Source organism: Salmo salar, chromosome 01 (genome assembly GCF_965601325.2).
Source record: "Salmo salar chromosome 01, fSalSal1, whole genome shotgun sequence".
In the NCBI taxonomy this organism is placed as follows: Eukaryota; Metazoa; Chordata; class Actinopteri; order Salmoniformes; family Salmonidae; genus Salmo; species Salmo salar.
Genome location: NC_138291.1, coordinates 134,439,566 through 134,465,833, shown reverse-complemented (window position 1 = coordinate 134,465,833; position 26,268 = coordinate 134,439,566). Strand labels below are relative to the sequence as shown.

Genomic DNA, 26,268 nt, shown 5'->3' with positions numbered 1-26,268 from the left:
GACCTAATTGGGTACTCTCCACGGCTGTGTCCTAAATGGCACCCTATTCCCTATATAGTGCAGTCCTTTTAAACAGGGCCCATGCCAGCCATTGTGACCTCTCACCTATATCTCCGATACTGAGCTCTTGCTCTAGAAGTAGCATCTCAGCGATTGATGAAATACCTAACCCTGAGATAAGGATTTTTGCTGACTGCTTTAGTGTTAACTGCCATGTCTCAGTTAGTCATTTACATGATCTGAGAGGATGATTGCTCTGTGTATTCTGTGGATTCGCAGACAATGTAGACACAGTAGTATACAGTACACAATATACAGTTGAAGTCGGAAGTTTGCATACACTTATGTTGGAGTCATTAAAACTCATTTTTCAACCACTCCACAAATTTCTTGTTAACAATCGAGAGTTTTGGTAAGTCGGTTAGGACATCTACTTTGTGCATGTCACAAGTCATTTTTACAACAATTGTTTACAGATTATTTCACTTATAATTCACTGTATCACAATTCCAGTGGGTCAGAAGTTTACATACACTAAGTTGACTGTGCCTTTAAACAGCTTGGAAAATTCCGTCATGGCTTTAGAAGCTTCTGATAGGCTAATTGACATCATTTGAGTCAATTGGAGGTGTACCTGTGGATGTATTTCAAGGCCTACCTTCAAACTCATTGCCTCTTTGCTTGATATCATGGGAAACTCAAAAGAAAATCAGCCAAGAACTCAGAATTTATTTTGTAGACCTCCACAAGTCTGGTTCATCCTTGGGAGCAATTTCCAAACACCTGAAGCTACCGCGTTCATCTGTACAAACAATAGTATGCAAGTATAAACACCATGGGACCACGCAGCTGTCCTACCGCTCAGGAAGGAGACGCGTTCCGTCTCCTAGAGATGAACATACTTTGGTGCGAAAAGTGCAAATCAATCCCAAGAACAACAGCAAAGGACCTTGTGAAGATGCTGGAGGAAACAGGTACAAAAGTATCTATACCCACAGTAAAACAAGTCATATATTGACATAACCTGAAAGGCCGCTCAGCAAGGAAGAAGCCACTGCTCCAAAACCGCCATAAAAAAGCCAGACTATGGTTTGCAAATGCACATGGGGACAAAGATCATACATTTTGGAGAAATGTCCTCTGGTCTGATGAAACAAAAATAATACTGTTCGGCCATAATGACCATTGTTATGTTTGGAGGAAAAAGAGGGAGGCTTGCAAGCCGAAGAACACCATCCCAACCGTGAAGGACGAGGGTGGCAGCATCATGTTGTGGGGGCGCTTAGCTGCAGGAGGGACTGTTGCACTTCACAAAATAGATGGCATTATGAGGAAGGGAAATTATGTGGATATATTGACGCAACATCTCAAGACCTCAGTCAGGAAGTTAAAGCTTGGTCGCAAATGGGTCTTCCAAATGGACAATGACCCCAAGCATTCTTCCAAAGTTGTGGAAAAATGGCTTAAGGACAACAAAGTCAAGGTATTGAGTGGCCATCACAAAGCCCTGGCCTCAATCCTATAGAACATTTGTGGGCAGAACTGAAAAATAGTGTGCGAGTAAGGAGGCCTATAAACCTGACTCAGTTACACCAGCTCTGTCAGGAGGAACGGGCCAAAATTCACCTAACTTATTGTGGGAAGCTTGTGGAAGGCTACTTGAAATGTTTGACCCAAGTTAAACAATTTAAAGGCAATGCTACCAAATACTAATCGAGTGTATGTAAACTTCTGACCCACTGGGAATGTGATGAAAGAAATAAAAGCTGAAATCATTCTCTCTACTATTATTCTGACATTTCACATTCTTAAAATAAAGTGGTGATCCTAACTGACCTAAAACAGGGAATCTTTTACTTGGATTAAATGTCAGGAATTGTGAAAAAGTGAGTTTAAATGTATTTGGCTAAGGTATGTAAACTCCCGACTTCGACTGTACATAACGTAAACATCCTGTTCGTTTCCGTCTGCATTTGATTAGGAAAAATATGAGTTGATAACCCCAGAGAATTACAGCTAGAATATGTGTGAGCCTGCCATACAGAGGGAGTTGGGGGTGCCAGAAAGTATTGATAGAATTCAAAATGGATTAAATAGATTTTTTTCTCACCCATCAACACACAATACTCCATAACGACAAAGTAAAACATGTTTTTAGAAATGTTTACACATTTACAGAAAATGAATTAGAAATATTTAATTTACATAAGTATTCACACCCCTAAGTCAATGCATGTTAGAATCACCTTTGGCAGCGATTACAGCTGTGAGTCTTTGGGTAAGTCTCTAAGAGCTTTCCACACCTGGATTATACAATATTTTCATATAATTCTTTCTAAAATTGTTCAAGCTCTGTCAAGTTAGTTGTTGATCATTGCTATACAGCCATTTTCAAGTCTTGCCATAGATTCTCAAGCCGATTTAAGTGAAAACTAACTAGGCCACTCTGGAACATTCAATGTCATCTTGGTAAGCAACTCTATTTTATTTAACTAGGCAAGTCAGTTAAGAACAAATTCTTATTTACAATGATGGCTTACCGGGGAACAGTGGGATAACTGCCTTGTTCAGGGGCAGAACGATTGATTTTTACTTTGTCAGCCCGGGGATTTGATCCAGCAACCTTTCGGTTACTGGCCCAACGCTCTAACCACTAGGCTACCTTGGCCTTGTGTTTGTGGTTCTTGTCCTGCTGAAAGATGAATTAATCTCCCAGTGTCTGATGGAAAGCAGACTGAACCAGGCTTTCCTCTAGGATTTTGCCTGTGCTTAGCTCCATTCAGTTTCTTTTTTATCCCGAAAACCTCCCCAGTCCTTAACAATTACAAGCATACCCATAATATGATGCAGCCACCAGTATGCTTGAAAATATGGAGAGTGGTACTCAGTAATGTAAAAAGTTAATAGCGTTGCCACATTTTTTGCAGTATTACTTTAGTGCTTTGTTACAAACAGAACGCATGTTTTGGAATCTTTTTATTCTGTACAGTCTTCCATCTTTTCACTCTCAATTAGTTCTCTCCCATCACAGCCATTAAAATCTAACTGTTTTAAAGTCACCATTGGCCTCATGGTGAAATCCCTGAGCGGTTTCCTTCCTCTCCAGCAACTATATCTTTGTAGTGTATTGATACACCATCCAAAGGATAATTAATAATTTCGCCATGTTCAAAGAGATATTCAACGTCTAATTTTCTTTATTTTTATCCATCTACCAAATGGTGCCCTTCCTGAGGCATTCAAAAATCTCCCTGGTCTTTGTTGTTGAATCTGTGTTTGAAATTCCTGCTCAACTGAGGGACTTTGAATGTGTGGGGTACAGAGACTAGGTGTTTCTGAGCTTTGAGTAAAATATCCAGGAGAATGCTCCCAGACAGCGCCCTCCTATGTGTACCCATGTCCTTCTGCCTGCTCACAGTGCACTCTATACCCTATATGTCCTTCAATAACTGTAAACCCAGCATTATGGTTTTAATACAGGGTATAGGAATGTGAGGTGTCCCCCCACCCTCCTACATGTTACAATTTTACAGCCGTATAGCGTCTGTGGAGGTGTTAGATTGTCGCCGCCTGGGAGTGCCAGTGCCAGTGTGTGCAAGGCATGTCTGGCACCTGTCAGTGGTGTGTGGAGGCTGGGGTGAACAGTAGCAATGGGGGGGTGCTGCATACACCTTCGCTCATCTCTCTATCCTTTTATTGCTCTTACCCCCCACACCCCCACTTTCTTTCTCGCTCTCTCTCTCTCTGGCAGGAGTGTTTGTGAGTGGGCGAGCGTCACTGTGATTTCACTCCTATGCAGAGAAGAGAGGAGCCTGACAGAGACTCTAGAGGAAGACTGCGGCTAGTGCTGCCGACACCACAGAGCTTCCTGAGTAACTGCAGTGAGAGAGACGTCTGGTGTGTGTGTGTATTCGCGCATGAAAGTGAGGTGCAGGCGTACACTGCAAAGAAATAAACTATTTCGGTGCAACAATAGTAAATGTGTATCGCAAGTGGAATAAAATAATGACAATTCTACATCATGCAGTTATGGAGAGTGTGGGGTCAGGCTCTAACATACTTATAACACACACACGCAATCCCTCCCTGGCTCTCGGAGCATCCCAACAGCTAAGACAAACAATGCTAGCATGTCACAGACAGGAGACCCCAGCCTTTAGTCCAACAATGCAGAATGATTGATTGTGGTATGTGTGTATTTGTAGAGAACAGTATGTGCGTGTCTGTGTGTGCCGGGCCACTTCAAAGCAGCGGTTGTAAAAGTGCCAGTGACATTCTTGGAGCTTATTCACTATTCCAGCCAGCCCAGGCATGGACCACACACTGGAACCCACAAGTCTGTGTGTGTACATGGGTGGCTGGATATAGGATGTCACCATGAAAACCAGACATAAACATCTTGCATCACTGGGATTCTGAAGAGGTGGGCTCCGACAACTGGACCCTCCGGCAGGCAAGCATGGTGGCAGATCTCTCGCGCTTTCTCCTTACGCTAGCCCCCCCACCACGGCATGGCACGTCACACCATCATTAAGTTCACCGACGACACAACGGTGGTAGGCCTGATCACAGACAACGATGAGACAGCCTATAGGGAGGTCAGAAACCTGGCAATATGGTGCCAGGCCAACAACAACCTCTCCCACAACGTTATTAAGACAAAGGAGATGATCGGGGACTACAGGAAACGGAGGGCCAAGCACAACCCGATTCCCATCAACGGCGCTGTAGTGGAACGGGTCGAGAGCTTCAAGTTCCTCGGTGTCCACATCACTATGGTCCAAACACACTAACACAGTTGTGAAGAAGGCACGACAACGCCTCTTCCTCCTCAGGAGGCTGAAAAGGTTTGGCATGGGCCCTCAGATCCTCAAAAAGTTCTACAGCTGCACCATCGAGAGCATCTTGACTGGCTGCATCACCGCTTGCTATGACAACTGCTTGGCATTTGACCGCAAGGTGCTGCAGAGTGAGTACGGCCCAGTACATCACCAGGGCCGAGCTCCCTGCCATCCAGGACCTCTATAACAGGCGGTGTCGAAAATGTTTCTAAGACTCCAGCCCGTTCTCTCTGCACTCTGCGTCTGGAACCAACAGGACCCTGAACAGCTTCTACCCCCAAGCCATAAAACTTCTAAACAAGAATGCTAAATAGCTAACCCACACATACTTACTGTACACTGGACTCTTACCACCCCCCACACACAGCTGCTAGTCACTTTACCCCTACCTCTATGTACATTACATACACACATTACCTCGTACCCCTGCACTCAGTACTGGTACTCCCTGTATATAGCCATGTTATTATCTACTTCCTATATATAGCCATGTTAGTTTTACTTGTTATTTTTCTTGTAAGTAAGTAAGCATTTCACTGTTAGTCCACACCTGTCTCTGAAGCATGTGAGGAATTACATTTGATTCTCAAGCTAAGAGAGGTAAGAAAATGAAGGCTAATTGCTAACCTTGTCCTAGATCTGTTTGTGCTGTCTTGACAACTCGTGGTCATTTGAAAAGAAAACAACTAGGAGTTGGCTATACAGCACAAACAAATCTGGGACCAGGCTATGATAGGCTAAATGCTCGATTGTCTGGTGGTTTTCCTAGTATTTGATTTCACTTTAAACTGTTCATCTAAACCCTCCATCCTCCCCATCTCACTGTCTGTCTCGCATGTCTGTGTCTCGACCACTTCTGCTTATTCTTCAGTGGTAAAGCCCCAGATTGCTACCGCGTCTGTCTGCGGTCTCTGGTTTTCATGGAAATGGTCAGAGCCATTGTGACAGACCACTTCTGCTGATGGGAATTGGAACCTTTGAGGCAAGGCAGGTGTTACCGGAATCATCTTCCCCCTTTAGTTTTTTTCCCCAATTACTAAAAGTGCTGTGCTGTGGGATGGGTAGATGGAACAGCCCTCTGAATGAGGAAGCGTTGTGATCGTAGCGAATGACATGTTGTGTCTGTTCCAATATCCATCCAGAAATAATGTCCCTGCAGTGGTATGCTAGTGTAGATATTGGAAGATAGCCAACGTTATAGTACTGTATGTAGGTTACATTGCTTTATAGTTGGGCAAAGATGAGTAGAGGTGGAATGTCCGTGTGTGAGAGTGTACTATCCTCTCTGCGACATGGGGGCGACTCTGAAGGGCTCTCAGGTGGAGGTGTGTTAGTAGGCATGTCAGTGTATAGAGGAAGATGTGTGTTTATGGTGGTATGGAGGTAGGTGTGTACTAACCTCTCTGAGACAGGTGTATATGGGACAGACCAGGACTCTGAAGGGCTCTCCGGCACTGGACCTCATTGTTCCAAACATCTCACACAGGAAGGTGATGAACCCCAACCAGCGCTCCACGTCAGATGCCTGCAGCTCCTCCCGACGAGAGAAGTCCTTCTGTAGAGGACAGAGAGGAGAGATTTAATGTTAGGGAGCAGAGACATGATACTGTAAAAACAACATAACACAGCAGAGAAAAGTCCTTCGGTAGGGGACAGAGAGAGGGGTGAATACAATGTTAACCAGGTTAAGCATAATTGTGTCATATTTAAATTGTTTTATCAAGGTATTTCACTTATAAAATCAGCCTCTGTTAACCTGTCTGGGCTAGGGGACAGTATTTTTACGGCCGGATGAAAAACGTACCCAATTTAAACAGGTTACTACTCTGGCACAGAAACTAGAATATGCATATTATTAGTAGATTTGGATAGAAAACACTGAAGTTTCTAAAACTGTTTGAATGGTGTCTGTGAGTATAACAGAACTCATATGGCAGGCAAAAACCTGAGAAAAGTCAGCCAGGAAGTGGAGGATCTGAGAATTGTACCCATGGGGTTACGTTGCACTTCCTAAGGCTTCCATTGGCTGTCTAAAGCCTTCAGAAAGTGGTTTGAGCATTCTCCTGTCACGGGGCAGATAATAGGAGCTCAGTTTCTGAGTGGACTGCCTGGCAACAAAGGGATTGGATATGCGCGGACACGTGAGCACGCTGTTCCTTCTTTTTCTCCTTGAATGAATACGCTATTGTCCGGTAGGAATATTATCGCAATTTTACGTTAAAAATACCATAAAGATTGATTTTAAACAGCGTTTGACATGCTTCTAAGTACGGTAATGGAACATTTTGACTTTTTGTCTCTGGTTCCGCGCTCGCGTGTTATGCCTTTGGATAAGTGATCTGTACGCACGAACAAAACGGAGGTATTTGGACATAAATATGGATTATTTGGAACAAAAACAACATTTCTTGTGGAAGTAGCAGTACTGGGAGTGCATTCTGACAAAGATCAGCAAAGGTAAGAGAATATTTCTAATACTAATTCTGAGTTTAGGTTGCCCCGAACTTGGTGGGTGTCTGTATAGCTCACCGTGATGGCTAGCTATGTACTCAGAATATTGAAAAATGTGCTTTCTCCGTAAAGCTATTTTCAAATCTGACACAGCGGTTGCATCCAGGAGTAGTCTATCTAGAATTCTTTAAATAATTGTTATACATTTTGTCAACGTTTATGATGAGTATTTTTGTAAATTGATGTGCACATTCACCGGACGTTTTGGTGGGAATACATTTTCTGAACATCACGCGCCAATGTAAAATGCTGTTTTTGGATATAAATATGAACTTTACCGAACAAAACATACATGTATTGTGTAACATAATGTCCTAGGAGTGTCATCTGATGAAGATCGTCAAAGGTTAGTGCTTCATTTAGCTGTGTTTTGGGTTTTATTGACACATGTCCTTGCTTGGAAAATGGCTGTGTGATTATTTTTGTCTATGTACTCTAACATAATGTAATGTTTTGCTTTTGCTGTAAAGCCTTTTTGAAATCGGACAATGTGGTTACATCAAGGAGATGTGTATCTTTAAAATGGTGTATTGCTGAGCTTGACGCCTTGATAAGTTCCTTTCCTGAAGATGGCTCACCTCTCACAGTTCTGGGTGACTTTAACCTCCCCACGTCTACCTTTGACTCATTCCTCTCTGCCTCCTTCTTTCCACTCCTCTCCTCTTTTGACCTCACCCTCTCACCTTCCCCCCCTACTCACAAGGCAGGCAATACGCTTGACCTCATCTTTACTAGATGCTGTTCTTCCACTAATCTCATTGCAACTCCCCTCCAAATCTCCGACCACTACCTTGTATCCTTTTCCCTCTTGCTCTCATCCAACACTTCTCACTCTGCCCCTACTCGGATGGTATTGCGCCGTCCCAACCTTTGCTCTCTCTCTCCCGCTACTCTCTCCTCTTCCATCTTATCATCTCTTCCCTCTGCTCAAACCTTCTCCAACCTATCTCCTGATTCTGCCTCCTCAACCCTCCTCTCCTCCCTTTCTGCATCCTTTGATTTTCTCTGTCCCCTATCCTCCAGGCCGGCTCGGTCCTCCCCTCCTGCTCCGTGGCTCGACGACTCACTACGAGCTCACAGAACAGGGCTCCGGGCAGCCGAGCGGAAATGGAGGAAAACTCGCCTCCCTGCGGACCTGGCATCCTTTCACTCCCTCCTCTCTACATTCTCCTCTTCGGTCTCTGCTGCTAAAGCCACTTTCTACCACTCTAAATTCCAAGCATCTGTCTCTAACCCTAGGAAGCTCTTTGCTCCCCCCCCCCCCCCTCCCTCTCTGCGGATGACTTCGTCAACCATTTTGAAAAGAAGGTTGACGATATCCGATCCTCGTTTGCTAAGTCAAACGACACCGCTGGTCCTGCTCACACTGCCCTACCCTGTGCTTTGACCTCTTTCTCCCCTCTCTCTCCAGATGAAATCTCGCGTCTTGTGACGGCCGGCCGCCCAACAACCTGCCCACTTGACCCTATCCCCTCCTCTCTTCTCCAGACCATTTCCGGAGACCTTCTCCCCTACCTCACCTCGCTCATCAACTCATCCTTGACCGCTGGCTACGTCCCTTCCGTCTTCAAGAGAGCGAGAGTTGCACCCCTTCTGAAAAAACCTACACTCGATCCCTCCGATGTCAACAACTACAGACCAGTATCCCTTCTTTCTTTTCTCTCCAAAACTCTTGAACGTGCCGTCCTTGGCCAGCTCTCCTGCTATCTCTCTCAGAATGACCTTCTTGATCCTAATCAGTCAGGTTTCAAGACTGGGCATTCAACTGAGACTGCTCTTCTCTGTGTCACGGAGGCTCTCCGCACTGCTAAAGCTAACTAACTCTCCTCTGCTCTCATCCTTCTAGACCTATCTGCTGCCTTTGATACTGTGAACCATCAGATCCTCCTCTCCACCCTCTCCGAGTTGGGCATCTCCGGCGCGGCCCACGCTTGGATTGCGTCCTACCTGACAGGTCGCTTCTACCAGGTGGCGTGGCGAGAATCTGTCTCCGCACCATGCGCTCTCACCACTGGTGTCCCCCAGGGCTCTGTTCTAGGCCCTCTCCTATTCTCGCTATACACCAAGTCACTTGGCTCTGTCATATCCTCACATGGTCTCTCCTATCATTGCTATGCAGACGACACACAATTAATCTTCTCCTTTCCCCCTTCTGATAACCAGGCGGCGAATCGCATCTCTGCATGTCTGTCAGACATATCAGTGTGGATGACGGATCACCACCTCAAGCTGAACCTCGGCAAGACGGAGCTGCTCTTCCTCCCGGGGAAGGACTGCCCGTTCCATGATCTCGCCATCACGGTTGACAACTCCCTTGTGTCCTCCTCCCAGAGTGCTAAGAACCTTGGCGTGATCCTGGACAACACCCTGTCGTTCTCCACGAACATCAAGGCGGTGACCCGATCCTGTAGGTTCATGCTCTACAACATTCGCAGAGTACGACCCTGCCTCACACAGGAAGCGGCGCAGGTCCTAATCCAGGCACTTGTCATCTCCCGTCTGGATTACTGCAACTCGCTGTTGGCTGGGCTCCCTGCCTGTGCCATTAAACCCCTACAACTCATCCAGAACGCCGCAGCCCGTCTGGTGTTCAACCTTCCCAAGTTCTCTCACGTCACCCCGCTCCTCCGCTCTCTCCACTGGCTTCCAGTTGAAGTTCGCATCCGCTACAAGACCATGGTGATTGCCTTCGGAGCTGTGAAGGGAACGGCACCTCCATACCTTCAGGCTCTGATCAGGCCCTACACCCAAACAAGGGCACTGCGTTCATCCACCTCTGGCCTGCTGGCCCCCCTACCTCTGAGGAAGCACAGTTCCCGCTCAGCCCAGTCAAAACTGTTTGCTGCTCTGACACCCCAATGGTGGAACAAGCTCCCTCACGACGCCAGGACAGCGGAGTCAATCACCACCTTCCGGAGACACCTGAAACCCCACCTCTTTAAGGAATACCTAGGATAGGATAAAGTAATCCTTCTAATCCCCCCCCCCCTTAAAAGATTTAGATGCACTATTGTAAAGTGGTTGTTCCACTGGATATCATAAGGTGAATGCACCAATTTGTAAGTCGCTCTGGATAAGAGCGTCTGCTAAATGACTTAAATGTAAATGTGTATGTTTGAGAAAGCTGAATTATGACATTTTGTTGTTTTTGAATTTGCTGCCCTGATATTTCACTGGCTGTGTCCCGCAGGTGAACGCTAGCATCCCACCTAGCCCATAGAAGTTAAGCAAATTCGCTTCACAACAGTTTGGCTGATAGCCACACTTCCCAGCTTGAATTTGAGTGCGCCTTACAAGACTGAGGTATCAGGTTGCATATCCACAGCCATTGGAAGCTGGGAAGACACGCCTTAACTTTCATTCGCTGATCAGACTGTCAATTTATAGCGGAAGGACACGTCGCACCTTCATATTCCGGATAGCGCTGGAAAACGATGAACCTTCTGCATTGATAGCAACTAGTCCCATCGTTGTACGACAAACACAAATGGTTTTATATCAAATTTAGTTAAAAAAATGTATTTGTAGATGTGAAACAAAACCACTATGTTCATTCTAGACGGACAACTTTTATAGGAGATGAAATCTGAGATCGTATTAAAATCAGTAGTCTCTGTGTTTTGTTTCTTATGTTTTGTACTTTTGTGGACCCTAGTAAGAGTAGCTGTTAGTTTTGCAAATACTAAAAACAGGGATCCAAATAAACAAAAAATGTTCAGGAGGGGAGGGATGCAAGAATCACAAAGCTGTGACACAAAAATAATGCTACTTTTCCCTACCCACTAGCTATATGATGAATTGTTACAGTAATAATGCAACTGACATGGTATTGGATGACATTTGTGAATTTGATTGTAAATATATATAGATGCGATTCTCAAATAAAATATTTCAGGCCCTATTCAACCATTTTTCATGAATGGGAACTTAATCATATATTGATATTTCATAATTGTATATCGTACTTGTACTACAGTATGTCCTTGAGCTTGGGTCGTCAAAAGTGAGTTCATCTCAGCAATATTTCTATCTTTCTGGCACTATGAAGCATTACTCTTGTCATGAAAAATTATCAAATTCGGGCATAGCCATATAGACATCCGGAAGGTCACCATTAGCATTGAACATGTTAACACAATTATAAGTCAGTCCATATGTAGGGGACAGAAAGCACAGAGACACCTCAAAACCAAACTAGGGCACAGGGTATGCCTCAAGATATCCTTCTGTAGCAGCTAGAGAGAGGAGATATACTGTGACTCTCATAAGTCCTTCTAGGGTAGAGAGGAGATATATACTGAAACTCACTATAAACTCAGAAGATCACCAGGGGTTGAGACCGAAAAGTGATGCAGATCCAATGTGATCAGAGCCGCTTTCAGAAGGTCCCTTATTAACCCCACAGCACTGCACTTTACTGTGCGTGCGCTCTCACTCTCACACACACACACACACACACACACACACTTATTGTGCAACCAGGGGATGGGGGAGGGAAAGAATAATCTATGATTCATCCATAGAAAGGAGACTGATGTCTCAGTGCCTATCTTAATTTACACTCATGGAAATTGGCCTATATGGACAGGGTCAAATTTCAATGTTTCTAACAGAATAACTTCCAATGGTGGAAATTGAAAGAGAGCACTTGGGAGATTATGGGGAAGTTTTCAAAGCAAAGGTGAGGACACAACAGTTCACCTGATACAAGACTAAATGAAAACAGACAGTTGATGTTGTGTGCATTTGACATTTATTGCACTTTTCACAGCATTTGTTGATAACAAAATCTGAAAACACTCTGGATAGATTCAGTAAGAATATTCATTGAAATGTTGGAGTAGGTGCAAGATAAGAAAAAAGTATAACAAGGGTTTGAGTGAGAGGTCTAACTGGTGTCTCCAAGTGGCCACACACCTCTCCAAAGTGTGCACAGTTTCTAAGTAATTTCAATGCACTTTTATGACTCAAGGAAAGAGCATTCAATTATAAAGGTGTTCTTAGCTCTCCTAGCTTTGCCATTGACGAAGTGAAGCAAGCACACTTGTTTTTTGGTACACAATCCAAATAAGTTCCATTATAAATCGCAATCTGGTTCAGGTGGGCATCATTTGAACAGTAGCAGTGCGTGGGTAATATCACTGGGGAAGCCAAGCCCTTGACACTTTTTTTTGCCGCGCCAGGACCATTCGCAGTTGAGTTTGATCAGTTTAGCTCAACGCTGATTCGCTAATTTCTTATACTTTTTTTTGTCAAGGGAGGCCAGATGCTCGCTGGCTTCCCTTGCCTTCAATGCTACGGGCGGCAACAATGTCATACTCGTTTGGACCAGACAGCATCAGATACAGTACATTTGGAAAGTATTCAGACCCTTTCACTTATCTGCATTTTCTTAAGTTACAGCCTTATTCTAAAATGAATTAAATCATTTTCCCCCCTCATCAATCTAGACACAATACCCCATAATGACAAATTTTGAGCAAATTTACCCTTTACTCAGTACTTTGTTGAAATCCCTTTGGCAGTGATTACAAGCTTGGCACACCTGTATTTGGGGAGTTTCTCCCATTCTTCTCTGCAGATCCTCTCAAGCTCTGTCAGGTTGGATGGGGAGCGTTGCTGCACAGCCATTTTCAGGTCTCTCCAGAGATGTTCGATCGGGTTCAAGTCCGGGCTCTGGCTGGTCCACTCGAGGACATTCAGAAACTTGTCCCGAGGCCACTCCTGCGTTGTATTGAATGTGTCCTTAGAGTCGTTGTCCTGTTGGAAGGTGAACCTTCGCCCCAGTCTGAGGTCCTGAGCGATCTGCAGCAGGTATTCATCAAGGATCTCTGTACTTTGCTCCGTTTATCTTTCCCTCGATCCTGACTAATCTCCCAGTCCCTGCTGCTGAAAAACATCCCCACAGTATGATGCTGCCACCAACATGCTTAACCGTAGGGATGGTATTGGCCAGGTGATGAGCAGTGCTTGGTGTCCTCCAGTTCTTGGTCACCTCCCTGACTAAGGTCTTTCTCCCCCGAAAGCTCCGTTCTTGGGGACCTTCAATGCTGCAGACACTTTTTGGTACCCTTCCCCAGATCTCTGCTTCAACACAATCCTGTCTCGGAGCTCTACGGACAATTCCTTCAACCTCACGGCTCGCTTTTTGCTATGCACCTGAGCTCAATTTCGAGTCATAGCAAAGTGTCTGAATACTTACGTAAACAAGGTTTACTAAATTTGCAAAAATGTCTAAAAACCTGTTTTCACTTTGTCATTATGGGGTATTGTGTGTAGATTGATGAGGAAATGTTTTACCTAATCATTTTTAGAATAAGGCTGTAATGTAACAAAATCTGGAAAAAGTGAAGGGGTCTGAATACTTTCCGAATGCACTGTAGATGGCCTACACAAAGAGCGACAGAAGGGCGCTGTTTCGCTCGCGTAGATGCTTTCTCCTGTGAGATACATTCAGCCTCTTGCGAATTTAAGGAGAATTATGAAACAGAGAAAAAAGATTAAATCATTTATGTTGAAAAAAAAAGTGGGTTAAATTTTGTTTGAATATATGCCACTGCATTGTAAAGCTTGTTCTGTTGCCAACATGGCTAGCTAAGTTATAAAATATGATCTTACAGTGTTAGGCTTTCAAAAGGCACTTTAGACAAACCAATTGTAATTTTGGTGTGCTTAGAATGGAGTTGTGAGTGCATTCAAGTACGTGTTCCGCAGTTTATTTTCTTCACAATACGACACACCTGTTTAAGACAACCCAGGGTCATCTAGGCTTGGGCGGTATCCAGATTTTCATATCGTCCTTCTCTCATCCTGGGATTTGCGGTATTCCCGCATAACACACAAAGGGGCGCTAAAATCACAAGAACAGCTCATTGGGTCGCTATTAACAGAATGCTAACAAAATTAGCACAAACTAATAGCAAAAATCACAGACACTGTTAGTTAAATGCTAACAAGTGAAAAAAAAATGGGGAAAAATTGCAACTGTAAAGATAACTCATCTAGAGCTCTTTGACTTCTGTCAGAAAGTCATTATAAGATATCTGATGGCAAACACTTAGTAGTGAATTGTATAGAAGTGTAATTTCATCACTTCATGTGTGCCGCACAACAGAGACTCGCAGATAGATATAGAACGCTATGGACACACCAGCTTCTGGTTTCTCCCGTTGTGCTATTTACAAACAAACGCGTGATTTGCCCAACTGTTCTGGGGAGGTACAGTAAGCTTCAAATGTAAAATAACGTGACATGTGAAATGAAGAAAGCATGAAGAAACTTTTTATCTCCCAATGTATTGCACAAGTTGACTGTAGATATTAGCTTAAAAAGTAGCTACAAATGTTCAAATTTATTGCAAAATATCAATGAAATAGTTTTGACTTTATTGAAAAACCACCCTGTGGCTTCTCCAAATACCTTGGTGAATGGTATACTGCTCAAGCCTAATGTCGTCCTTGTAACTGTGGATCAAACACAGCGATCATAAATGTTGATACTGTTAATGACATGAGTTTTATGATTTGGAAATGTGATGCGCACATTTGGACTCATGGGTGTGTAGTTTGCTTGTACGACATCAAAGCGGTATTTATTATAATCCTCAACATCTCATCTTTCAGAACACATCGACTCCTCTCGAGTTACAGCATTTCCCTCACTCAGACAACAAATGTGCATAAGTAGCCCATTTAGTGGAAGGGACGGCGGCATCATCTTGTCACGCACAGTGCTCAAGTTTATTACTGCTGTCAATCAAAACCCATACAGCGCTGTGAAGCGGAAAACCTGAGCTCTGACTTAATGTATAGCATGTTAACGTAAGCCACTGCATTCCAATTTAGGCGCTTATCAATGACAAACGTATATATGGGTAGTCTGGAGAAGCCAGTCTAAACAACTTCCATACAGCCAGAGAATAATGTCTGGTTGGGTTATAGGGGGAATCCTTGACAACACCCTAACGGAAGAGTGGAACACAAAAACTCTGCTGCTCCAAGCTATATTCTATTTTTCAACGCGTAAGAGGAGATAATAGGTTATGACTAGGGTTGCAAAGGGTCTGTTACTTTCCAGTTAATGTCCAGCATTTTTCCGGACATTTTCTATGGGAAGTTAAGCCCTGGAATTTGGGGAATTTTGCTTAAATTCATTTAAAAAAAGTTATCTTATAACAGTGAACCTTTTTTTGTGGGATACACAAGGCAATTCTCGGTCTTGTGGCATATTTTGGTTAAACTATCCCAAATTCAATGGAATTGCAACCCTCTGCATGCACAGTGCATTCTTCCATCACATGTGGAGTGCACTCTTCCATCACATGTACAGCTGATTCAAGATCTTACACACTAACACGGAACCCAAACCGCCATCGTGCATAGATTTATGCCCCCACAACAAACGCGATCACGACACGCAGGTTAAAATATCAAAAACTCGGAACCAATTACATTAATTTGGGGACAGGTCGAAAAGCATTAAACATTTATGGCAATTTATCTAGCTAGCTTGCACTTGCTAGCTAATTTGTCCTATTTAGCTAGCTTGCTGTTGCTAGCTAATTTGTCCTGGGATATAAACATTGAGTTGCTACTTTACCTGAAATGCACAAGGTCCTCTACTCCGACAATTAATCCAAACATAAAACGTTGAACCGAATCGCTTCTAGTCATCTCTCCTCCTAGGCTTTTTCTTCTCTTGACTTTATATTGCGATTGGCAACTTTCATAAATTAGGTGCATTACCGCCACTGACCTCGTTCGTCTTCAGTCACCCACGTGGGTATAACCAATGAGGAGATGGCACGTGGGTACCGGCTTCTATAAACCAACGAGGAGATGGGAGAGGCAGGACTTGCAGTGCGAACTGCGTCACAAATTCTATTTTAGCCCTTGGCAACGCAGACGCTCCTTGGCGTGCAAGCAGTGTGGGCGCAATACATGTTTTAAATTTAACTTATACTTTTTAAAATTTGTTTTATTCACCTTTATTTAACCAGGTAGGCTAGTTGAGAACAAGTTCTCATTTACAACTGCGACCTGGCCAAGATAAAGCAAAGCAGTGCGACACTAACAACAACAGAGTTACACATGGAATAAACAAACAATACAGCCAATAATACAATAGAGAAAGTCTATATAAAGTGTGTGCAAATGAGGTAGGATAAGGGGGGTGAGGCAATAAATAGGCCATAGTGGCAAAATTATTCCAGTATGGCAAATTAAACACTGGGGTGATAGATGTGCAGAAGATGAGTGTGCAAGTAGCGGTACTGGGGTGCAAAGGAGCAAAATAAATAAAATAAATAATATGGTGATGAGTTAGTTGGGTGGGCTATTTACAGATGGGCTATGTACAGGTGCAGTGATCTGTGAGCTGCTCTGACAGCTGGTGCTTAAAGCTAGTGAGGGAGATATGAGTATCCAGCTTTAGTGATTTTTGCAGTTGATTCCAGTCATTGGCAGCAGAGAACTGGAAGGAAGGGCGGACAAAGGAGGAATTGGCTTTGGGGGTGACCAGTGAAATATAGCTGCTGGAGCGCGTGCTACAGGTGGGTGCTGCTATGGTGACCAGTGAGCTGAGATAAGGCGGGGCTTCACATAGCAACGATTTATAGATGACCTGGAGCCAGTGGGTTTGGTGACGGATATGAAGCGAGGGCCAGCCAACACGAGCATACAGGTCACAGTGGTGGGTAGTATATGGGGCTTTGGTGACAAAACGGATGGCACTGTGATAGACTGCATCCAATTTTCTGAGTAGAGTGTTGGAGGCTATTTTGTAAATGACATCGCCGAAATCAAGGATCGGTAGGATAGTCAGTTTTACTAGGGTATGTTTGGCAGCACGAGTGAAGGATACCTTGTTGCGAAACAGGAAGCCGATTCTAGATTTAATTTTGGATTGGAGATGCTTAATGTGAGTCTGGAAGGAGAGTTTACAGTCTAACCAGACACCGAGGTATTTGTAGTTGTCCACATATTCTAAGTCAGAGCCGTCCAGAGTAGTGATGCTGGACGGGTGGGTAGGTGTGGGCAGCGATCGGTTGAAAAGCATGAATTTAGTTTTGCTTGCATTTAAGAGCAGTTGGAGGCCACGGAGGGAGAGTTGTATGGCATTGAAGCTCGTCTAGAGGTTAGTTAACACAGTGTCCAAAGAAGGGCCAGAAGTATACGGTGGTGTCGTCTGCGTAGAGGTGGATCAGAGAATCACCAGCAGCAAGAGCGACATCATTGATATATATACAGAGAAAAGAGTCGGCCTGAGGATTGAACCCTGTGGCACCCCCATAGAGACTGCCAGAGGTCCGGACAACAGGCCCTCCAATTTGACACACTGAACTCTGTCAGAGAAGTAGTTGGTGAACCAGGTTAGGCAGTCATTTGAGAAACCAAAGCAGTTGAGTCTGCCGATAAGAATATGGTGATTGACAGAGTCGAAAGCCTTGGCCAGGTCGAGGAATACAGCTGCACAGTATCGTCTCTTTTTGATGGCGGTTATGATATCGTTTAGTACCTTGAGCGTGGCTGAGGTGCACCCGTGACCAGCTCGGAAACCAAATTGCATAGCGGAGAAGGTACAGTGGGATTCGAAAATGGTGGTTTGTTAACTTGGGTTTCGAAGACCTTAGAAAGGCAGGGTAGGATAGATATAGGTCTGTAGCAGTTTGGGTCTAGAGTGTCTCCCCCTTTGAAGGGGGGGGGGGATGACCGCGGCAGCTTTCCAATCTTTGGGGATCTCAGACGATACGAAAGAGAGGTTGAACTAGATAGTAATAGGGGTTGCAACAATTCGGCAAATAATTTTAGTTAGAGAGGGTCCAGAGAGGGTCCAGATTGTCTAGCCCAGCTAATTTGTAGGGGTCCAAAGTTTGCAGCTCTTTCAGAACATCAACTATCTGGATTTGGGTGAAGAAGAAATGGGGGAGGCTTGGGCAAGTTGCAGTGAGGGGTGCAGGGCTGTTGACCGGGGTCGGGGTAGCCAGGTGGAAAGCTAGGCCAGCTGTAGAAAAATGCTTATTGAAATTCTCAATTATAGTGGATTTATCAGTGGTGACAGTGATTCCTAGCCTCAGTGCAGTGGGCAGCTGGGAGGAGGTGCTCTTATTCTTCATGGACTTTACAGTGTCCCAGAACTTTTTGGAGTTAGCGTTACTGGATGCAAATTTCTGTTTGAAAAAGATAGCCTTTGCTTTCCTAGCTGCCTGTGTATATTGGTTCCTAACTTCCCTGAAAGTTGCATATCGCGGGGGCTATTTGATGCTAATGCAGTACGCCACAGGATGTTTTTGTGCTGGTCAAGGGCAGTCAGGTCTGGCGTGAACCAAGGGCTATATCTGTTCCTGGTTCTACATTTTTTTTTGAATGGGGCATGCTTATTTAAGAAGGTGAGAAAAGCACTTTTAAAGAACAACCAGGCGTCCTCTACTGACGGAATGAGGTCAATATCCTTCCAGGATACACGGGCCAGGTCGATTAGAAAGGCCTGCTCGCTGAAGTGTTTTAGGGAGTGTTTAACAGTGATGAGGGGTGGTCATTTAACCGCAGACCCATTACAGACGCAGGCAATGAGGCAGTGATCGCTGAGATCCTGGTTGAAGACAGCAGAGGTGTATTTGGAGGGCAGGTTGGTTAGGATGATATCTATGAGGGTGCCCGTGTTTACAGATTTGGGGTTGTACCTGGTGGGTTCATTGATCATTTGTGTGAGATTGAGAGCATCAAGTTTAGATTGTAGGATGGCTGGGGTGTTAAGCATGTCCCAGTTTAGGTCACCTAGCAGCACGAGCGCTGAAGATAGATGGGGGCCATATCGCATATTGTGTCCAGGGCACAGCTGGGGGCAGAAGGTGGTCTATAGCAAGCGGCAACGGTAAGAGACTTGTTTCTGGAGAGGTGGATTTTTAAAAGTAGAAGCTCAAATTGTTTGGGCACAGACCTGGATAGTAAGACAGAACTCTACAGGCTATCCCTGCAGTAGATTGCAACTCCGCCCCCTTTGGCAGTTCTATCTTGTCGGAATATGTTATAGTTAGGTGTTGGAAATTTCAGTGAATAGAATAATATAGATTTATACATTTATTTTGCGACAAGAGCGGTGTAGTCAGCCTGTACTACACTGTCTGAGCCAAGGACTACATGCTTTCTGGTAAGTTTTGATTACAATACTGGGTGGGGTGAACGTATTTTATATGACATACAGTTGAAGTCGGAAGTTTACATACATACAAATCCTCCCATGAGAATAGTCAACTCATTTAATTAAAGTTCAATTCGTAACTAAATAGCTTTAGGATTTAATCATTTGCAATTATGTCTATTTATGATAAGGTAAAAGGTTTATGTTTCTGTCTCCATATGATATGGGAAATATATCCAATGCAAAAAACATCTACATTTAAATAGTATTAATATTAATTAGCATATATTTCCGTTAATTTCCATATATTCCCACGGAAAGTTTCCACCTCTGAATATTCCCCAAAATGTGCAACCCTAGTTATGATTGTGTGCTCCTGGTGAAATAGTCAAATGTAGGAGGGAATAAGATACGTGAAAGAAGCAGTATTTGAAACCACAAAAGTGGTAAAGCTTTATACATCGATTTAATGTTTATTTTGTAGTGGGCAAAACCCACAAATAAAAATACTAACCATTGTGGATGTTAACTTAATGCATGTTAACTTGGCTAATGCCTATACTTTTACATCAACTTGATAATGAGAAAGTTGGGCATAAAAACATGCTGGGAAAGTTGCTGGGAACAATTCATTCAATCTAAGAGAATGAAACAACCTGTTTGAGTGAAATAAAAATAACTATGGTTAATGAAGGTTAATGCTCATTGTGCACGTATAGAGATGACATAAGATGGTAGAAATAAAAGCAGATGACAGAATTTGAGTGGGTGAAGTCTCAGTGTAACTCTGTATGCTCTTTGTACGGCAAACACACATGAACAGATAGTTATATGGTGCGCGCAGGCACACACACTCGGTGGTCGGCGAGCTATGCCAGACAGGACAGGAAGTTGTCTATGACTGTGCCATAGGGGAGGAAGGGGGATGGGTTACAATGTGACACCAGGGTGAGAAGAGGGGACGGGTTACAACGTGACACCAGGGTGAGAAACAAGCCTAGCACTCACTTTCTAAAAGACAGCTACAGCACTTAGCACCCAGCAGACAACCCAAACCATAGCCAGCTACACACACACACACACACACACACACACACACACACACACACACACACACACACACACACACACACACACACACACACACACACACACACACACACACACACACACACACACACACACACACACACACACACACACACACACACACACAGGTCAGAAAGGTGGAGAGAGAGGTAAAAGAGGGTAGAAAGGGGGGAGAAGGGAATGTTCAGATGAGAGTTTAACAAAAATATCAACTCACTACCAAAGAAACTGTCGATAAAGAGTTCATCATTTATGCATTTTTTTCAAACATCATTTGTATGGTATTTTTTTATTATATAAATAAATGGGAGACTAATAAAGCAAGTTGCATTTATCCTCATTAATTTATCTTTTAACAAACATACTGTTTTTGTTCGATAGTCCTTTATTCTTTACTAATGAGAAATAGTAATAGAAATGTTGAATTAATGCATTATGCTAAACACCATGTGATAAATTATCTAAATGTTCTATTGTGTTAATTGAGCCCGGATGATTCTTTAGTAACAGGCCTGTTTAATTAAAGAAAGGTAACAGAAACCAGGGACTAGCCAGCCAGCTGTATAATAATTATGTGGAATAATCAACTAATTATTCTCAGGTTGAAAGAGTGGAGATGTGGCATCACATCCACTAGTAACAATCTTTTGAACAGGCCACATACTGCTGTTTATAACATTCGATATGCGTCCATTCCCTCTTTCCCACAAATGAAGGCAGACAAACAGAGAAGAGGAAGAGGAGGAGGGGAGAGGGAGTACGGTGACGCAGCAGGTGGGTTAACATTTCGCCTGGCATGTCAGCCACAGAGAGCTGGCGGGTGGAGAGAGAAAAGGAAAGAGAGAGCAGAGGGGAGAGAGAGAGTTAGCGCCCAGACTGTGTCTGCAATGGAGCGTCTGTCTGGCTCCCAAAGGAGGGAGGGAAGTCGTGACACCCAGGGAGGCACTGAGCCGTAGTGCGGGCAGGGCAGACGTGGGTGGGGAGAAACCTTATCTTGGGTGAGGCTAGGCAGACGTCCCCCCCCCTCAGGCTATGGCCTCCCATGCTGCTCATTAGCTCTGTGCCTACTGACATTTTCCCTACGTCACACACAGCCCACAGGGCCAATGACACCAATTAGGACCATCCACACCCACTGAGATAGACACCACTCACACACACGCACTGAAAGACAGATGGACGGGTGGACAGAAAGACATGTACCCACCCACACAACCCCACTCCCTCCATCCATCTCACCTGTAACATATTGAGTAGTAATGATCTAAACTTGGTCCCCTCCACCATGAACAGGGCCATCTTGTCACAGAGTCTGGCAGCAGTAGCGGCGAAGCTTCTGTCGCTGAGGGCCTTGCCATAGATAGTAGAGACGATCTGGGCTAAGCTCTCTTCTGACTGGGTCGAGGTCTGGGCCTCCTCCATGAAGGAGCTGAGCTGGCCGTCCACCCCGACACTGTTGTTCCTCATGCTGTTCAGGATCTCCAGCAAGCGGTCCATGCGGCTCCGCTGGGGGCCCGCTGGGGACACAACCGCCTCCTCCTGGAAGACACCCGATGAAGGATGGTGGTTAAAGAACGACTTACGTATGTAGTAGGTAACACTTTATTTGGATAGTCCAGCTATTGACGCTCAACAAACTATCAGGCCATCAACAACATGTCATTGTCAACTCCATGTCCGTGGACTTTAAACAATGAATAGTGTTACTATAGAAAGCATGTGGTCTTGATACTGTACCTCTGTGTCCTTACTGCACTAACAGTATTCAAGCTGACAACATGCTAGCTTTCTCTACCAAATAGATGTTTAACCAAACAATTTACACAGGGGAGTTGTTCCATGTCATTTCAGTAAGCCATGTCTGTATGGAAGTTGTTTAGACTGGCTTCTGAAATAGTTTTTATAGTTAGAAACAGATAAGATTAGCTTTCCTGCAACATTATTTTGCTGAAATGTTATTAAATCGCTTGTGAAATTGCACCCAAATTGGCCCTTTTAATTTATAGGATTCACATATTCAATAAATAATAGTACTCAACGTTCGATTTGGACCAAACTTATTCCTACCATTTAGTAAGACATAAGGAATCCAATAAAATGGTCAAAAGCCACCCACGGACCCCCCACAACCCACGCCAACCCCACCCCAACAACAGTATCAGTTCTCTATGTCTGCCAAGTAGTATGGAGCTGCAGCTCGAAGTATTGGTTCTCCATCCTCCAGTGCCTTCAGATAGTAAGCACGCACCACTTTTTCTACATTTTGTTGTGTTAGAGCCTGAATTTAAAATGGATTAAATTGAGATTTTGTGTCACTGGCCTACACAAAACACCCCATAATGTCAAAGTGGAATGATGTTTTTAGAATGTTCACAAATTAGTTAAAAATCAAAAGCTGAAATGTCTTTTAAGTCAAATATTCAACCCCATTTGTTATGGCAAGCCTAAATACGTTAAGGAGTAAAAATCTGCTTAATGAGTTGCTTGGACTCACTGTGTGCAATAATAGTGTTTAACATGATTTTTGAACGACTACCTCATTTTTGTACCGCACACATATAAATATCTGTAAGGTTTTTAATTTCAAACACATATTCATCCCAAAAAAACAGGGATGTTTTCAAATGCCTTGCAAAGAAGGGCACCCATTGGTAAATGGGTAAAATAAAAAAAGCAGACATTGAATAGCCCTTTGAGCGTGATGAAATTATAATTACATTTTGGATGATGTATCAATACACCCAGTCACTACAAAGATACAGACGTCCTTCCTTATTCAGTTGCTGGAGAGGAAGGAAACCCCTCTAGGATTTCATCATGAGGCCAATTTAAAACAGTTAGAGTTTAATGGCTGTGATAGGAGAAAACTGAGGATGGATCAACAACATTGTAGTTACTCCACAATACTAACTTAAATGACAGAGTGAAAAGAAGGAAGCCTGTACAGATTATTATTATTTTTAAATGCATCCTGTTTGCAATATAGCACTAAAATAAAACTGCAAAGAATTTGGCAAAGAAATTAACTTTATATGTTATGTTTGGGGCAAATCCAACAACATCAGTGACACTCTTCATATTCTCAAGCATAGTGGTGGCTGCATCATGTTATCGGCAAGGACTAGGTCGTTTTTTAGGATAAAAATAAATGGAATAGGGGAAAGGGGATCAACTGAATGCCTTCAACTGAAATGTGTCTTCTGCATTTAACCCAACCCCTCTGAATCAGAGAGGTGAGGGGGGCTACCTTAATCAACATCCACGGCACCCGGGGAACAGTGCCTTGCTCAGGTGCAGAACAACAGATTTTTACCTTGTCAGCTCGGGGATTCGATCCAGCAACCTTTCGGTTACTGGCCCAACGCTCTAACCACGAGGCTACCTGCCACCCCAATAGAGCTAAGCACAGGCAAAATCCTAGAGGAAACCCTGGTTCAGTCTGCTTTCCACCAAACATTGCGAGACAAATTCACCTTTCAGCAGGACAATAACGTAAAAAAACACAAGGGCAAATACACATTGGAGTTGCTTACCAAGACGACATTGAATGTTCCTGAGTGGCCTAGTCACAGTTGACTTAAATAGCTTAAAAAACTATGGCAAGAATTGAAAATGATGTCTAACAATGATTAACTACCAACTTGACAGAGCTTAGAGAATTTTGTGCAAATATTGTCCAGGTGCAAAAAGCTCTTAGAGACTTACCCAGAAAGACACAGCTGTAATCACTGACAAAGATGATTCTAACATGTATTGACTCAGGGGTTTGAATACTTACTTCATTTTCAATAAATTTGCAAAAAAATACTAAAAACATGTTTTCACTTTGCCATTATGGGGTATTGTGCATAGGTGGGTGAGATTGTTTTTTATTCAATCAATTTTGAATTGTAATACTACAAAATATGGAATAAGTCAAGGGGTATGAACACTTTGTGAAGGCATTGTATGTAATGTATTCCCTGTGAATCTGGTGACTTTTTTCCCCCCCTGTTCAGAGAAATTTGCCATTTAAGTCGCTTGCATAATTCACCATAAATTAGTGTGAAAGTACCAGGTTTTGTCCAATAGATCCTGCTGTTCCAGCTACTGCCATACTCTTTTATCAATTTAGCTGGTCTCTTGTGGTTATTAAATGGATCACATTTTCTTTGCAACTTTGGTTGAAAACCAATAGCTTTTGCTCATGATGAACATAAATCAAGTCAAGCCAGTCCTCCATGAAAGCAATTCGGTTTGTAGTTCTCTTAGCAACCTAATGCTTCAATCTAACTCTCCTTGAATAGTCCAACAAATGGCAGCTCTCTGAGAGGGCTATCTGTATGGTGCAATTCTCCTATGAAGACTTTTAGTCCAAAACATTGATTTACAGTAGAAATGGGCTGGTGACTAAAATGTTGTGACAAACCTAATAAAATAATACCATTATAAATCATTGCATGGCAGTCTATGTCTAGTATGTTTTTCAATAAAATTATTACAAAACAGCTCTATACTGTATGTAGTGTGATTACTGACATTTACCATTTAACACAACCCAACCCAATACCATTGCAAAAGACTATACAGTGTGCGTTTAGGACTTTTACCATTAAAACCAGTAGAACTGTTGTAACCTAATGGTTTGCTTGTTCACCAGAAATGGTCTCTCTCAGGGATGGGCAACTTTGATGGGGGTGGGGGCCACAAAAAATTTGAACTCATTATGAGGGGCCGCAGTGGCTCGCGGGTCTTCGTACCACACACTCATACCCACACATGCAGTCAACTGATTTGTGCAAACAATCCATTTGTGCAGTTAAACTACTTAACTATATGAATTATACCAGTAGCCAGGGCCAGCCTTTTGGGGGCCCTAAGAGAGATTTGGTTGCCCCCACCTTATGGGCAAAACATTTTACTGGGCCCCGTATTGACGGCGGATAATTTTTTGTTGTTGTTTTAAAGTATATTTCCTGTAATTCTACACATTTTGCCATGAGACAGAGAGAAAATGTTGCAATTTCCAAACACATTTCATGCAATTCTACAATTAAATTTTTTCAGAGATCAAATTGTATTTAAAACAAAATAATGTTTCAGGAATGCTAATCTTGCTTTATAACTACAGAAATGATTTCAGCACAATCTGCGATAGTGGGTGTCGAAATCCTATTTTCTGTGCTTTTTGAAGTGGAACTACCCAGGGAGTAAAAAAGCTCATGAGAGGAAATATGGTTTGACAATAGATCAATACGATATGACATAATGTGCTGCCTTAACCCCATATAAGTTAGTCAACAGGGCTGGTCAGGGTATTCTCACCATACAACACAGCACATAGAACTAGCCTTAATGAGTAAAACTGGGTCTTATTCACTAGGCAGCGAACGGAAGAAAGTGGACTGAAAGAGGTACTACGTAGATTTATTCAATTAGAAGCGCAGTTTTAGTTTTCCATTTCAAACTGTTTTGCTACGGTATGCCTCAATGAATACAACCCTGGACTCAAACGCAGACAGAGACCAGGCTGAGGATAATATCCCATGTTTCCTCCCATTTAGCAAAATTCCTCTGTGTCTGCGTCCCAAATAGCACCTTATTCACCTATATAGTGCATTACTTTTGACTATACCCCTATGGGCTGTGGTCAAATATAACACACTATATAGGGAATAGGGTGCCATCTGAGACACAGCCTGTGTTTTCC

At 43.4% G+C, this 26,268-nt stretch overlaps 1 protein-coding gene across 7 annotated transcripts in view; it reads right to left on the bottom strand.

The window, feature by feature from the left end:
• LOC106561224 (CBP80/20-dependent translation initiation factor) overlaps window positions 1-26,268 on the bottom strand; it is a 158,647-nt gene that overhangs the window by 27,901 nt on the left and 104,478 nt on the right. For all 7 annotated transcript variants that reach the window (XM_014124945.3, XM_014124977.3, XM_014124951.3 and 4 more), the window contains 2 exons: window positions 21,819-22,118; window positions 6,241-6,396 (listed from right to left, as the gene is read on the bottom strand). In XM_014124945.3, coding sequence (XP_013980420.1) covers window positions 6,241-6,396; window positions 21,819-22,118 — 456 coding nt within the window. The remainder of the gene's footprint in view (window positions 1-6,240; window positions 6,397-21,818; window positions 22,119-26,268) is intronic.